This window comes from Schistocerca serialis, chromosome 1 (genome assembly GCF_023864345.2).
Source record: "Schistocerca serialis cubense isolate TAMUIC-IGC-003099 chromosome 1, iqSchSeri2.2, whole genome shotgun sequence".
NCBI classification, from domain to species: domain Eukaryota; kingdom Metazoa; phylum Arthropoda; class Insecta; order Orthoptera; family Acrididae; genus Schistocerca; species Schistocerca serialis.
This window is the reverse complement of record NC_064638.1, coordinates 782,289,850-782,305,982: the sequence shown is the minus strand read 5'-3', so window position 1 is coordinate 782,305,982 and position 16,133 is coordinate 782,289,850. Positions and strand designations below refer to the sequence as shown.

The window sequence follows — 16,133 nt, the reverse complement described above, 5'->3', positions numbered from 1 at the left end:
GTGGTATTTAATGCTGGCCCAGTTTCGTCTTTGGTGTCTGATACCAAAATAAATAACATTTTTGACAATAGTCTAGAAGGAAAAGGCACATTGCCTTTGTTGATCCATTATGGACTGTGGGACAACGGCTGACATGTATTTCTTGATACAATAATTTAGCAAACGGCTGTATGTGTTGTAGAGATTTTATTTTACGAACTTCTTATATGAAACCAGTTTCGGCATTACATTGCTGCCATCTTCAGGCCCCACACGCCATAGTCGTAAAATCGCTATACACGAAAGGAGCCGTAAAAGTCGATCCGTGAATCAAACCGCTATGCAACAGCTCTTGGTGGCCAGGCGACACAGACTATGACGTGTGGGGCCTGAAGATGGCATCCATGTAATGCCGAAACTGGTTGCATATAAGAAGTTCATAAAATAAATTTCTACAACACAAACGGCTGTTGGTAAATTTTTGTATCAAGAGACGCACATTGTGATCGGAATATCAGGAACAAGCGTTTAATTTAAGGCAAGGACACACACGTGTCCCTCGCCGACCTACTTATCGCATTGTATGGCTACGCCGTTGGCAGCCCTTTCTGTAAAAGACATTATTAAATTGCTACACTGCAAGCCGGCGACAGGCCGCCGTGTGGCGCTATTGGGTGCGAAGCGAGCCACTTCCTTACGAGGTAATGGCGCACTCGCCTCGTCACGGCGACGGCCGGGAAAAGTGGTTCCATTAGCGGAGGCGGTCGCCGGTGAGGGCGGCGGAAAGCTGTGTCTCCGTGGGCCGTACTGGTTGTAGGCACCATTGACCAGCGCTCTCCCAGCGGTACAACGTCGCATCAATAGGTGGTTGTAACGAGTGCGCTAAAGCAGACCGAGCGGGAAAACACACAAGATTTTCTTACGAGTGTCTCACAGAGACATCTACATCTACATTTATACTCCGCAAGCCACCCAACGATGTGTGGCGGAGGGCACCTTACGTGCCACTGTCATTACCTCGCTTTCCTGTTCCAGTCTCGTATGGTTCGCGGGAAGAACGACTGCCGGAAAGCCTTCGTGCGCATTCGAATCTCTCTGATTTTACATTCGTGATCTCCTCGGGAGGTATAAGTAGGGGGAAGCAATATATTCGATACCTCATCCAGAATCGCACCCTCTCGAAACCTGGACAGCAAGCTACACCGCGATGCAGAGCGTCTCTCTTGCAGAATCTGCCACTTGAGTTTGCTAAACATCTCCGTAACGCTAACACGCTTACCAAATAACCCTGTGACGAAACGCGCCGCTCTTCTTTGAATCTTCTCTATCTCCTCTGTCAACCCGACCTGGTACGGATCCCACACTGATGAGCAATACTCAAGTATAGGTCGAACGAGTATTTTGTAAGCCACCTCCTTTGATGATGGACAACATTTTCTAAGGACTCTCTCAACGAATCTCAACCTGGCACCCGCCTTACCAACAATTAATTTTATACGATCATTCCACTTCAAATTGTTCCGTACGCATACTCCCAGATATTTTACAGAAGTAACTGCTACCAGTGTTTGTTCCGCTATCATATAATCATACAATAATATAAGACTTCTTAAGTTTTCAATAACGATTTATCAGACAGGATCAGCAACATGCAAGATTGTTCGCTGAAGATGCTGTTGTGTATAAGAAAGTACTGTCGCTGGACGATCGTGAGAAAATGTAGGATGACTTGGCTGAAAATTCCACTTGGCGTAATGAATGACAGCTCCTTAAAATTATAAATGAGAAAAAACCAGGCAGTATCTGATTAGAAGTTTAGAGATGAACATCTTGGGCACGTCACATCGCATAAGTGCTATGGAGTGACACTAAGAAGCGATAAGAAATGGGACGATCATTATTAAGAAAGACGAATGGAAGATTTAAATTTGGTGAGAAGGTTGTGGGAAAATGTAATGCATCTGTGAAGTAAATCACGTACAAGGTGACAGTGAGATCAGTTCTAGAGTATTGTTCCAGTGTTTGGAGTCCTTAAGGCGAGATAACAGCAAATGAATTCGCACACAGGCTTCTAGAATTGTTAGTAGGATTGTACAACCCGCATGAAGATGTAACACGTATGGTCGGGGAACCTAAAATAAAATCCTACGTAAGAAGGCGATGTAGTTCTCGAGACACCTTGTCGGGTAAATTTAGGGCAACAGTATTCGAAGAATACTGTGGGCTCTTATGCTGCCACCATCGTTTATCTCGCGTCGTGATTATGACAACAAGACAACGGAGATTAGGGTGCGTACAAAAGCATACGGGCAAGTCATTTTTTTCTCACTACAGGAATGGAATAGGTAAGAAAACCGGTAGTGCTAGTACGCTATGCACTGCACACTGGCTAGCGGACTATGCAGTCACATGTAGATGCAAACATTGTCATCTCTCTCTCTCCCTCGCCCCCTCTCTCCCTCTCTATCTTTGTCTTTGTACTTACTCGCCAAAGCTTTCAACATCACAGCTTTGTTTTCAGCACCTTTAATTGCCCTACAGTAGGGCCGGCCACGGTGTGCCAGACCGCACGTGAGACGGATGCGAGGGCCACGTGCGGGCGAGGCTCGGCTTTACTCGGTCCTCCTCGGAAGTGCACGGTACAGTGCAGCATTTCATTTATTTAGTACTGCGGTGTGGCATTCCTCGGTCCACACAACTTTCGTTAGTTCAAAGAATCGTGGTGCATCGCTGTTTACCCTTCGCTATTTGTTCGATGTGTGAAGGACGTTCGCAGGTCCAGTAGCTCTCTGCAGATAAAGAGGCAGTCATGTGATCTATCGTCACATGCCTTTAAAAATTAATGAGGGTCACAGAAGAGGAAGATGAGAATTTTTGACTTCTATTACGCAGTAGCACAATCAATGGGTACCTCAAATGTGCTACGGAGCAGCATTACAACAACATACAGAAAGAATTTAAAATTTAGTTGACAACTAAAAAGCAAAATATTCCAGCAATCGACAGACAGGATTCATTGTTTTGTGTATAAAGAAGCAGTTTTTGCTAAATTTACAGGATGGAGCAAGTGAAGAAATTGTTGGTACGAATAGCATAATTTCTGACCTCACACGCATTATTCCACTGTCAGCTGCAACAGTTTTCGATGGAACTGAACGGAGAGTGTATAGAATTATATATTACTGCAAAGTTCGTTGGTTAAGTCGAGAGGTATGCCTGGAACGATTTCCCTATTTAAAACCCGCTATTTTTGAGTTTGTGTAGGAAAAAGGAGTGCAGGAATCAAAATTAGAACTTCCAGAATCGATTGCAGGCCTTGCATTCCAAGTGGACTTGGCTGGACACTGCCCACAAGACACCGCAAGGTGAGAATTTTATAAGAAAATCGCGTTGCAGAAGGAAAAAAAATCCAGCAAATACATTCCATTTTCCTACGCTCACTGGGGTCGAGGAAACTGCGAGGTTCGAAGGATTCTCCGTAAGCTTAAAAGAATTACAAGGATAGTTTTCTAAACGTTTTGAGGACACTGCCAATCTTACATCTGTACCCCTGTGCCTGCGCAGACGTAACTAAGTGATGTGTAACGTAATTCCCATTTTACAGACATATACATTGCCTTCCTCGTGAAGAGTTTCCACGTCTCCATAATGTGGTTGTGAAAGTGTGTGAAAGATTCTATTTTGATTATGAAACAAAATAAGTCACGATTACGTGCGGAAATCTGTGTAATTGCCTGTGTCTGTCCGTATACTGACAGACTGTATCATATAAAAATTATATTATGTCTACAGTGCACTCAAAATAATTAAATAATACAGAAAATTTGTTTCGTTCGTGTCTTATGTTGTCAAGAAATATGAAATGTGAAAAAAAGTTGTATCCAGTTGTATCCAGTGCGCTTTCACAGTTTATCCCGCTTCCACCTCCTACCTTCCAGACAGCATGGCATGGCGATGGAGGAAGTGTGGAGCTAGGCTGAGCGCTATGGGATGGAAGAACCAGGACACAGTTTATGACCCGAATTTTTGGCTGCCCATTCTTTTTTTTCATCGAGACTGAAAAAGTTAGTTTTATCGTTATGTAGACTTAGATTTTACGATGGTCGTTCAATAATTAAAGAGACAAATTGGTCTGGAGGAAAAAGTGTTTTTTTTTTACTTTTTCTACTTTTGAACATTTATGCACTTGTTCCAACGGGCTACAAGCTTTTTTTATTCCGGCTACAAAGAACTCTTTACCTTCATGTTTGAACCAATTTCCCACAAATTTTTTCGCGTCCTTGTAGTCATGGAACCTCTTCCCACGTAATGCCTCCTTCAGTGCACCAAACAAATGGTAACCACTAGGCGCTAAATCAGGACCGTAAGGGGGATGAGCCAGTATTTCCAAGCCCATTTTGTCCATGGTTTCACAGGTTAGTTGAGCAATATGTGGACGTGCGTTGTCTTGCTGGAGAATCAAACCTCTCCTCTGACATCCACGACGTCTCTCTCTCATGGCTGGCTTCACCTTGTTTACTGGTATAGTTCATAACGTTATCTGTAAGAAGCTGAATTCAAAAAGACTCCAAGCAGTCCATCAATGGCAAGATTGTCACCGCCATGACGAGTTCCGCAGAGGGGAGGCACGGAATGAGGCTGCAGTGGTCCCTGTCGCTTCTACAGGTGGTAGATGAACATTGAAGAATAACTGCAAAATCTTTCCTCAAAATGTAGTGCTAAGAATCCACCAAGCCGAGGTTAGTTTGAATGCCATCATACTGAACTCCATCCAAGAGGCTATATTTCTTTTCGGATGCAATTTTTTCTACGTGCTTGGCTGTGGCATATATTAAATCTTCGGAAGATAATGAACATCGCTTGTTTGTGAAGCTACTCAGTGTAAATCTTAAAGTTTGCCAGCTGAGAAGATAAGTGTGAGTTTAACTCTCAAAAATTTCCAGATGATCTTAGATTAGATACAGGTTTTTTTCCATTTATCCTGGAAAGCTGGAACTGTACTATGGTTCTTGTCCCACTTTAAGTTCTAGTACCATTGGAAATTGTCATCTGGACTGGTTTTGAGAATGGATGAATACAACATCCATTAGAATTGTGTCGTGTACAAGCCATATAGATGACCATCTCATTGGTGATTAATTTCATGACTCATTTCTCCTCCAGTTATGCTTAAGTGCTCACAGGAAAAAAAAGTCGTATGAACTCTAGGCTATAAATAAATATAGCTCTTTTTGTACTGCAGCTGTGCCTACAGTGACAGCAACCAACATCACATCAGTACCTTGAAGATGCTTAATACACAGGGGACAATTTTCTAGAAGATAGACGACAGCTTCAGCTGTACACCAGGAGACCCAAGCACTGCCAGAGGCGGCAGAGACCTTTTCTCTTCTGCAAGATACTTGGTCGAAAATAGAGTGGACTGTATCCACTGTATCCAGTGTTGGGGCCATAGCGGGCTCACCTCAGTGCTTAGCAAAGTCTTCAGATTCATACTCTGCCGAAACATCTCTCAACACTCGAAATAGCACCGCCTCGTCTCCGTCAACCAGTGTGGCTTCTACCCAAATTTCTCGTCTCATGCACCTCACGCATCTCCTAACCCACCAGGTCGTGTCCCGTAAATCTGCTATTTTTGTCTCCCTCAACTTAGAGAAAACTTACTACCGATAATAGCATTCTGCTCTCCTTTTCAAACTCGAGACATACGCACTTCCAGTTAACTATGTCTGTCTTACTGCATCCTTTCCATTCTTCGTCACTGTTAACAATACCAACTCACGTACCTTCCATCCCACTGCGCGAGTATCCTAAGACTCTGCCCTCTCGCCTCTCCTTTACCTCCTCTACACTACTGATGTGCCCAAATCGCCCCAACCAGTCCACCTCCTTCAGTATAATGACTACACCACTATCCTAGAAATCCCAACGATCCTTCCAAACCCACGTCAATCAGTTTACCTCATGGTGTAACCAATGGCTCCTCAAGATTAACCTCTCCAAAACCTGGTCAACAATTATAGGACGAATTAACTGTTCTGTCTCCATGACCTTTACGTTAGCATTTACAGCTGTCCTATCCAGTTAACTTGGACTAACCCTCTACCCGCTGTGGACATAGAGGTGAAGACTCCATTGTTGTGGCAGACTTGTGGATTTGTAAATTTATTCTTGTTTAATATTTAAACTGTTACACTCCGGATTTGGATAATTTTTCTCCCTACGGCCCTTCAACTTCGTTCATTAAGTTTGTACGTTAACAATGAGCATCCTACGGTATTCTGATTTTGATAAAGTGACAATCTAACCGGCCTTCAGCAGCCAGAAGTATTATTGTTTTATTTCAAGAATTGACTTATTTTGTGTTTTGCTTCCATCCACATCGAAGTAGATGTGCTATTAATCTCTGATAAATAAACTTGTTCAATTACTGCTGCCTTGGTTTCTTTGGTGCCGTTGTGGGCGTATATGCAGACTTGTCTATTTTTACTTCTGGGCTCAATTTACAATTTTGGTTCTTGTTAATACCCGACCGTTATTAATATAGGAAATCGATTTCAGCTGTTTTGAATACATAGGCGCCGCTTCGTCGATAGTATTGAGATAAATCTATTAGAAAATCTGCTCTATAGCACATGGTTTGCGCCATATCCGTTACGTACCGCATTATATGGTGAGATTTTTTCTTTACAGTGTAGTTTATTGCCTGGCTGGCACTTCCAGAATAGTGAAAGTATTTTCTGTTATATTCACAGAAAAAGAGAAAGCACCTCTCATACGTTAGACCTCTTAAAACAATACACTTCGTAAAGTGTTAGAAGATTTGGTAATACTTTATGTCGCAGGTCCCATACTGGCGACAAACAAATTTTATTTCATGGGGACGACCGTCTCCAAGTCAGTAATTAACTTCGTAAAATATATGTTACGAGGGTCTTCAAACGCACAGGCGGCTGCCGTAATTAGTCGGCCTGTGTAACGCAAGGCAGAAAGCGCCGCGTTTCTTGCTTTTACAGACACACAAGTCGCGTTCTCAACACGCGACACGTCGCTCAGCCAGAGACTCCTGTAATTAAGAGCGGCTGTGATAAACGCCGCAACTAGAGGGAGGGAGGTCTAGTTTCAAAGGCTAACAGCTCCTCCGGCAGCGCCGCACACGGCTGTACACGACCAGAGAGGACTGCAAAGGGATTTTAAAACAGGCGACAGCTCTTGCGTTATTGCCGTTCATAAAGTCGAAAGATGGTCCACTGGAAGTAGTAAACCAGTTATCACGTGTTCGCCACTTATTATGACTTTATAAAGGTGTTCTGTGAGGAACTGTCCAGTTCATGGGTCAGTGACTTCTGAATCTCTTCAGGGTTACCCAAGGTTTTGCCCTACAAACATAGTTTAGGTTTCAGGCACATTCGTCTTTCTGTAATAAACATGTGTGCTGTGTATTGGAGATTTGAGATTGCGTCATAGGATGGGATCTGAGCTTCCACTGTTGACAAAAGAGCCGGAGAGCGAGGAAAATTTTCCGAATGCAGAGGAGGCGATGGGAAATTCATCTAATAGGGTGCGATTCAAAGAGAAAGAACAGATTTCAGCTGTTTATTACAGGCAACCTATAAAAAATAGAAACACATAGTAATTATCACTGGATACTGGAAGGTTCAAAGTTTTGACACAGATGGGCTGTTGTTCGTTTGTAGCTACGTGGTGACTGCACCATGACAGAAATCATTTTGTGTGTTGTAACTTGGGCGAAGAGAAGGGCAATAAAATGTTCATTGTTTTTGGTCCCCCAGGTCACCAGATCTCACACCTTGCGATTTTTTCCTGTAGGGGTACACAAAAGACAGCCTTTGTCCCACATAAAAGCTACTCTTCAGCATCTGAGAAATCAAACCACCGTGTGTGGAATGAAATTTATTACCGTTTCGATGTTCCTCAAGCAACGCATGGTGCTCATACTGAGCGTATGGTGTAGTGCCCGTGCGAACACAAAACTCTGAACGTTCCTCTGTCTAGTTACATGCGCAATGCGTTTGTCTTTTCCAGTTTGTCTGTTATAAGCATCTGATATCTGTACTGTTTTTTCAATCACCATGTACAAGTCAGCAAGCATTCGACATCCTTATCTGGTCTTTGTTCAGCTACAGAAACTAAATAATACTATGACAAAGGTAACTTTAAGAATGTGTGGTAAGTGTACCGAAGACGGTCTACAAGGTCCAAACCATAACAGTTTACAATGTTTTGGAGTGGTGTAGGGGAAACCGAGACGAACAATTTGGTAGGGGACACTTGCGGTCTGTCAAGCCGAGAAACAGCTCAATTTGGCGTACAAAGGCCACATAACCCACAGTGCATACACACCAATCGATATTTTGAGTGTCCTCTCTGCCACTTACCCGGCCAATTTCGTTAGCCTTAACTATTTAGAGTTCATTAATTTTTCTAGATAAAATTGGACTTGAATATTAGACACGTCTTGTTCTTACACTTACAAAGAGAAAAATCGACGCTCCTGTAAAATTTACATCCAAATTTTGTAAATTTTAACAGCGTAAAACTAACAAATCGTTTTACTTTTCCGGCCTTCTTACTACAGAATATTGTGCTTTTATCTTGTTAAGTTTTCATCGAATTCTAACACAATTAGTTTTTACGTAACCTTTACGAAAGTCTTTTTTCTTCCGTTACTGTCATGGGAAACTTGCAACTACTAATGTAAAAATAAAAAAAAAACAAAAAGCTGATAGACTAAGCCGAAGTTACGAGAGTGAGACTGTATTCAAAACATCGGTCGCCGTGTTGGCGCTGTAGTTTAGGTGGCTCTTTTATGACCGTTTCTGGTTATTTCTCAGACAGATCACGAGTGACCTACACCACATTGTTCATCAAGACTTTCTCTATACCACTGCGGTACGTTGTAAACAATTATCGTTTATACCCTATACACGGCATTCCAAGAGATGAGAAAAGACAGACAACGATGTAATGGAAGATGGGTAGAAGACAGTACAAAATATGAAGGAGCTATGAAAAAAGCTGCAGGAAACCGTCTTGCAAAAGTCGATGCCAAATGGCTGACCATGCTGGAGGCAGACAATATAAATAGTAGGGAAAGTAGCGACTTGGTGAACACTTATATTCGGGAAACAGGCAGAGCCAGACGAATTAGATCAATTTCCGTATCTAAAAAGCGTCATTATTCATTATGATCAAAGCAAGGATTATCTCAGAAACTGTCAGAAGTGAAGACATATGTTTTCGCAGAACATCTGGTCTGGCAGCAAATACTGACGGGGCTCAAAGAAGTAGTCCACAAAATAACACAGCTGGAGACTGTGACCCTACAGAGTTTGGTATACACATTACCGTCATTCTTTACTTCTTAGAACCAGTATGCTTTTACTGCAGCTTTGAACTGAACATGCCTCAACCAATTTTGTGAAATAAAGAAATATTTGGTAAAGAGAACTATTAAAATAGTAGTGTGCGAGATGTATTGCAACTGCAGTGTATGGGGATATATATCTTTCGAAAAAGCTATAGAGATTTGATTCCATCGTTATTTTATTATATAAATTCAATAACACAAGGTATGAGGAGGTTCTCAGTAGAATCGGCAAAAAATGGAACATATGGAAAACATCGACGAGAAGACTGGATAGGTTGACAGAACATGTGTTAAGACATCTGGGAATAACTTCCATGTTACTTGTTCTGGCGTAACCACAAGCGCCGAAACGAAGAAGAAGAGCGTAAGACCAGAGAAGGCGGTGAGGCGACGTCAACCATCAGCATGCTGACACGGACGTCACTACGATAGGAGCGGCATCTAGCCGAAGTGAATATAAGCGCCGCTCCTGCCAGCCTTGGTCGGACGTTAGTGGACAGTATTAGCACGGCCTAGCAGAGAGTGCTACGAGAACAGTTATTAGTGTTCTATATCCACTGCTTCTTTGGACATTGTCTATAGCGAAGAACATTACTGTTTGCATGTCGTCCATCGTTTGCGACACCATTGTTATTTCGAAGTTAAGTATTGTCAATCTGCTTTATTAAAATAAAAATAATAATGTTATCTGTTTGAATTGTTGTATAGCATTCCGAGAGCGCAGCATCCTCTAGGCACCCTATACGAGATGAGTGGGCAGGACCCCACATTACTAGAGGGAGCTGTAGAGGATAAAACCTCTAGTGGAACACAAATAATGAAATACATCCAACAAATGAAACTGTAGGGTACAAGTGCTACTCAGAGATAAAGAGGTCGATACAAGAGAGGAATTTGTGGCGGGCCGCAACGAACTGAGCCAGTCAGAAGACTAACGTTGTCTCCACAAAACAGAGAGGTGATTTCAGAAAATGCAAAGACGAACGGACGGCTCATTGTAGTCGCTCGCTGCAACGATTGACATGTTTTGAATGAGGGCAAGCTGGAGATTCAGTCCAGTGGTTGATGGAACGCTGGATCCCCAGGAAGCGACCATGCAATCAGGCAATTTTCCCTGAAAGGTCCGCTCATTCTGATAGAAGAACTGAATAAACTGCAGAGTAGTGGATGCGTGTCTCGAAATCTGGCTTCCTTTATTACTCCAAATTCGTCTTCTCATGCTCTGACATAATTCGTTCTTTGTCGCTGACAGCGTTCACGTCATGGAGTAACATGTGAGTAACGTTTAGAGTTCTGTACGATCTTTCTTATTTGGTTGCCTCTGTGGTCGTTTACCCTGTGCGAAACATACGTGGCATTTGTGTGTTCGTTGATTTTGTATGAAATAATGTTTCCATTATAAGTCTATAATGCTACAATTAGTAACTACCATATAACTACCATACTATGAAAGTCTGTCGCTAAAAAATCTTAAATAATGCACTCTGTTCTGAGTCAATAATTTGGTATTTGTAACTTGTGACAGTCAATGGATCACATTCGCAACATAATGCTGGCTATATTGTGTAAAACTTGTAACGTTACTACAAATGATGTTCTTCAGGCTACATCTTCAAGTTAACAACAGACGTGCTTTTATATAGCGCAAACGTGATTATCCGAGTACGTTGTTAACAGATTTTGAACCTATGTTCTACACATCGGTGTACTGAAATAGGGAGTGACTTTGTTCATAACGTAACTAAAAAATATGAATGGTACGGCGTAAGACGGCTGTAATTGAAAAACTACGCTTCGTACTGTAGCTTCATTGTACGCTCTCAACACATGTTACCGTTATTATACATTCCTGTCATTTACAGTGCTTTACTAATATATTAGTCCTTTAGTTTTAATATATGTGATTCCTGAAGCGTTTGTGCTAAAGTCAGTATCGTTTTGCTATCGTCAGTCGAAAATCATTGACTGTTATTAATATTATTTGTTTTATTACACGTGCTCCGAGATACTCGCATTTCTAATAAACTTGCCTGCTCCCGAAATCGGCGTTAACAATATTACTGACTATTTGGTTCATACATGATTGTACGAAGTAACGTGCCTGTACTAACGTTCTAATATCAGTTGTCACTACTACATTATGGACGCAAAGTTCCATTCCCATATGGTCTATTTTCTATTACGACATTTTTTACATTCTTTTGCAAAAGTGTTGCAAGAAGAGCATTTTATGGCAACGAAACGCAGGTTATTGGAGAATTGAAGAAAAAATGGGGACACTGAAATGCGATTCTGTGAAGGTCTATGCATATCGCTAAATGAAGTGGTCTTAAAAAGAACAGATTATGAAATAATTTCATGAAGAGTTACCAAGAGATGGAAAGACTAAGATTAGATTATTGTAAATTAATTATTGTGAATTTTGGTTGCAGTAAGTACACACAAGTGAAAACATTAACATAAAATAGAAAGGGATGTTGAATGTCATCAAACCCAGAGAAAATCTCATGAAGTGGAAACGAAATAACTCTTCGTACGCGATGCAGGACCGTCGAAAATCATTAAACATTCATTTCCAATTAAACTTTAACAAGTGTATTCTTTAATGGAGACCTTTTGCTTACCATTTTTTCTGGATGGCTCATTGTGTCGTAATTTGTAATGTTTTTTGCATGGGATGTTCAAGATATGAATCAGGCGTGTTAATGGACCAAAAAATTGATTTAAAAATTCCATTTGGGTACTTCTGAGAATACCATTATAAAATAACGGAACTGCATTCATTGGTTATCTTATAAGAGATTGTCTTAAATCGAAAGCGTTGAGGCACTGAAGTTAAATATCGAGCGCGGTTTTCGACTGTCATCATTTTTCGGTAATATCCTTGACTCTTTTCGGTCTATGAAAAGACAACTTTCACTGAATCACATCTGATTATTTATCTCTCACTGTAGCACAACGGACGGAAGAAACTGGATGTGGTAACGGCTCAGTAAATAGACCAGTTCCAGTGAGCTACTGAACTATGCGAAAGATTGTACGTATGTGAAAAATTACATGCAAGGGTATATGGTCTTCTGACAGTAAGGATCCTCAGTCTGATGTGATATACAATATGTTTCAAAGTCCTTGCGAGAAACGTTTGGGGGGCTATAGATCACGTCATGGGGAACACCTTTGTTGCAAACAAAATCTCCTCTGACGTTTGCCGGCGACACAGGCATCGGATTAAACTGGTTATGCCCCTTAGAGGCGGCAGGTTGTAGGCACTCCGCGATGTTCGTATGTAATGTGTGTTGCCTTTTATCCAGGCATCTGCTCTGCGTGAAAGGCTGCAGGCTGAGCAAAATTGAAGTTCCTGATTCACACTTCCTCATTTTAGAGACACTTATTCGTATGGTTTTCTGGTTGAAAATCACTCTTGTCAGTTTACTGAGCTAGGTAGTATGCTACACATCTGCTTAATAAATCCTGCTGCCTCCGTAGTATCTCTTCGTCCCAGGGCCGGCGAATGCTAAAGGATGTCTAGCGTTGCTGGGAAGCGTCATCAAAGATATTCCCCTTGACTTGATCTTTTACCCCTATAAATTTGTCGTAAAGGCTTTGAAACAACCTGTATGTAATAACAAAGCTTGACCAGCAATTCCAATGAAAACGTATGTTTCCAGATATCCGTGTTCCACTGAGAAGTGCAGTTTTATTTAATGTTGCTTTGTCGGAAGTGCTCTAATAGAACTCCCGCTTCTATTTATTGCTGAAGGTAAGGAATGTATGCAGTTATGAAAATTTTGGACATGAAAAGCGAGTATCGGACTGAGACTGGATCCCGAAGGTTTTCCTTACTGTCTATGAGGAGCAGAGACCCAGGTTCAGGTCCCGGACTGACACAGAGTTTAATCTCCCAGGAAGTGTCGATCTGAAGTTATGCAGTACACTGTTAAGTCCATCAGTTATCTCAACTGTTCGTCACTGCTTTAGTATCTGAAAGCGATTCAGGCACTCCACCCAGCCCGAGAATCGATATGAACCAGCAGTCAGAGATTCTCATCCTATCCAGTGGGAGAGTTCTCCCATGGCGCCATGCAGGGCGTAACAGAGTTGTGTGCTCAAACCTACTTGCCTACCAGAACTATATAGAGCTGCCGGATTTGCGAATCCCAACTCTCGGAGAACATCACATGAATTCACAGAGAGGCTCAGACAAACTATTGACGATCGGCATCCCCTTTTTGGCAGTGAGTGTCAATCCGGGTGACCGAAATCCCGTAAAGGATAATAGAAGAACCACCAGCTGATTACCCACCTGCACAGGAAGTGCCCAGCGGATTCAGCACAAACTGGAAGACATGGAGGACACTGAACCCAATAAGGACAGGGGTGGCCCCAGTGAAGACATATGATTAGGTGGGGTCTTGGAACCACGGATCAAAAGTGTGACTGTGGCGCAGTGCGAAATATGGAGCTTGTGTTTGCCTGCCCATACTGCCCTTATAGGTGCAACCCCGACGATTTATGGCTGGACGAGAAAGAAATCTTGAACGTGGCCCTATACTGGGCTGAAAGATTGTAACTTGGTTTCCGGACACGAAAAAGTAAAGTAAAGTAAGTGTATGGTGGGTGTGGCCGCTGACACGAGATCACGCATGACTAGAGCGGCCGGTGGAATCGCATTTACTCTCTCGTATTTAATGAAACGTAGTTAGCGCGACCTATGATAGTCAGCTTTCGAACTTGCTTGTTTACTGTTATCGACTTGGATTAGTAATCTAACGGATTCATTACGCTTTACAACACCCTCCACTATATTTTGGACTTCGCTTTTGGTTAGACGTTCCCTACGCAATTTCTGTCGTTGCAAATCAGGGCCGGCCTTTGTGGCCAAGCGATTCTAGACGCTTCAGTCCGGAACCGCGCTGCTGCTACGCTCGCAGGTTCGAATCCTGCCTCGGGCATGGATGTGTGGTCCTTAGGTTAGTTAGGTTTAAGTAGTTCTAAGTCTAGGGGAGTGATGACCGTATATATTGAGTCCGATAGCGCTCAGAGCAATTTGAATTTCGCAAATCAGGCGGAATGGCCACTTCGTTTGGCACTTTTGCGGGTCACCATCTGTGCCAGTGTGGAACCGTGCTTCTTCCTGCTCCAGAGTAGGATACCTACGATAATGTATAAGTTTGCCTCTACGGATGACACTTACATGCAGTGGTTGCAAAGCTGATACGTGGACTGATAAATGCCGAATATCCGCCCCACATCATTAATGAAGTGTGCATTTTGTTACCATCCCTTCTCAAGTTAGTCATAGTTTTCACAATGAGAAAAACTCTTGATTACTCCAACATGGGCAAACGTTGGACTGAGTAGTCTAGGCTTACTGATTTGGATTTTGCTGATAACATCTTTTTTTTTTGGCAGAAATGTCATAAAATGTACAACTAATGACTACCAAGCTGGATGGAATGGACAGTTTTGTGAGGCTAAAAGTAAATGGTGATCTGAGAAACACGATGTACATAAGAAGTGGAAATGTATTTACTCATATTGCAGAAGAATGTATTTAAACTTGCTGACCGACTTCCATATCTCGGCAGCCTCAACTGTAGTAGTGGGGACCTAGATGCGGATAACAGCAGCAGAATTGGGAAGTATTCTGCTATCTTCCATGAAATGCGATCCATATTGCAATTTAACTCTAGACGTATGTCCACAAAGCTTCGGCTGTACCCCTCTATCATCCTGCTGATGGCCACATATGTATGTGAGACCCGTAAAACGTCAGCGAAATCAGCGCACAAGCTTGAGGCGAATCTTGATCAGTTATCGTTTGAAATGATGAAGTGCTGAGAAGAAGTGGTCTGGGCAACCTGCACAAATCTTTGCTGAAATAAGAGTCAAGCTTGAGGGCCGGTTCTACTCATGAAAGGCAGTAGAATCCCCAAATCAGAACTGTTGTGTAAGCAAACCGATAGTTACAGAAATAGAGGAAGTCCTCGTAACAGCTGGGAAAGAATTTTTGCAAAGGGAGCTTCAGTGCTTGGACATAACTGGGAAGAAGCAGAATACGTGGCGGCTGATCGATTTCACTAGAGCAGACTTGTTGCCTGATGTGGTACTTTCCATTCAAGGAACTAATTATAAGTATGTAAGCAGGCCTATCCGTTCGCCTGCAACCCTTTAACGTTCCTTTAGATCTCAGAAGCGTCGCGTGATTGAACCGCAACCAGACTGGGTAAGCATTTGGTTGATTCAACACATGCAGGCTGTTGGATGTGGCAAAGGTCACCCTGCGGCAGTTCATTGAATGCCGCACCGCCTTTGTCCTGTCAGTGCAGTTGTGCCGTATGCTGAGAGTGAGTGTGTGTGTGAGAGAGAGAGTGGGAACGCCCACCGGCTCACCTCATCTTGATCTGCGAGCTGGGGAACATGGCTCTGGTGCTCGCCGTCAGGTCCTTGGGCTCCTTGCCGTCCGCCTCGCCTCGAATCTCGCACTTCACATTCTTCCTGTAACATAGACAACAACACGGTCTGTATTAGATGTTAGCGTTGATAGCAACAAATTCTAAAATCTGTTGGTTTAAAATAGCGTTACGCCACAAGGGCTGTAAGTTGGCAATTCCTTGTTTAGAATCCTAGTGCTATGGAGTTTCTATGTTGGACTTAATTGAACCTGTGTTTCTGATGTGCGCTTCCATTTCTCGATATCAGCTCGTGTATCAAGACTGATGGAATTCTACTACCCAGGCAGCAAAACAACCATTGACGGACG

General features: G+C 42.5%; 1 protein-coding gene across 1 annotated transcript in view; it reads right to left on the bottom strand.

Moving 5' to 3' along the window:
* LOC126483468 (BTB/POZ domain-containing protein Tiwaz) overlaps positions 1-15,864 on the bottom strand; it is a 173,186-nt gene extending 157,322 nt beyond the window's left edge. Inside the window, exon 1 of the mRNA XM_050106623.1 lies at positions 15,764-15,864. Coding sequence (XP_049962580.1) covers positions 15,764-15,792 — 29 coding nt within the window. The 5' untranslated portion in view covers positions 15,793-15,864. The remainder of the gene's footprint in view (positions 1-15,763) is intronic.
* Between the last annotated feature and the right edge of the window lie 269 nt (positions 15,865-16,133).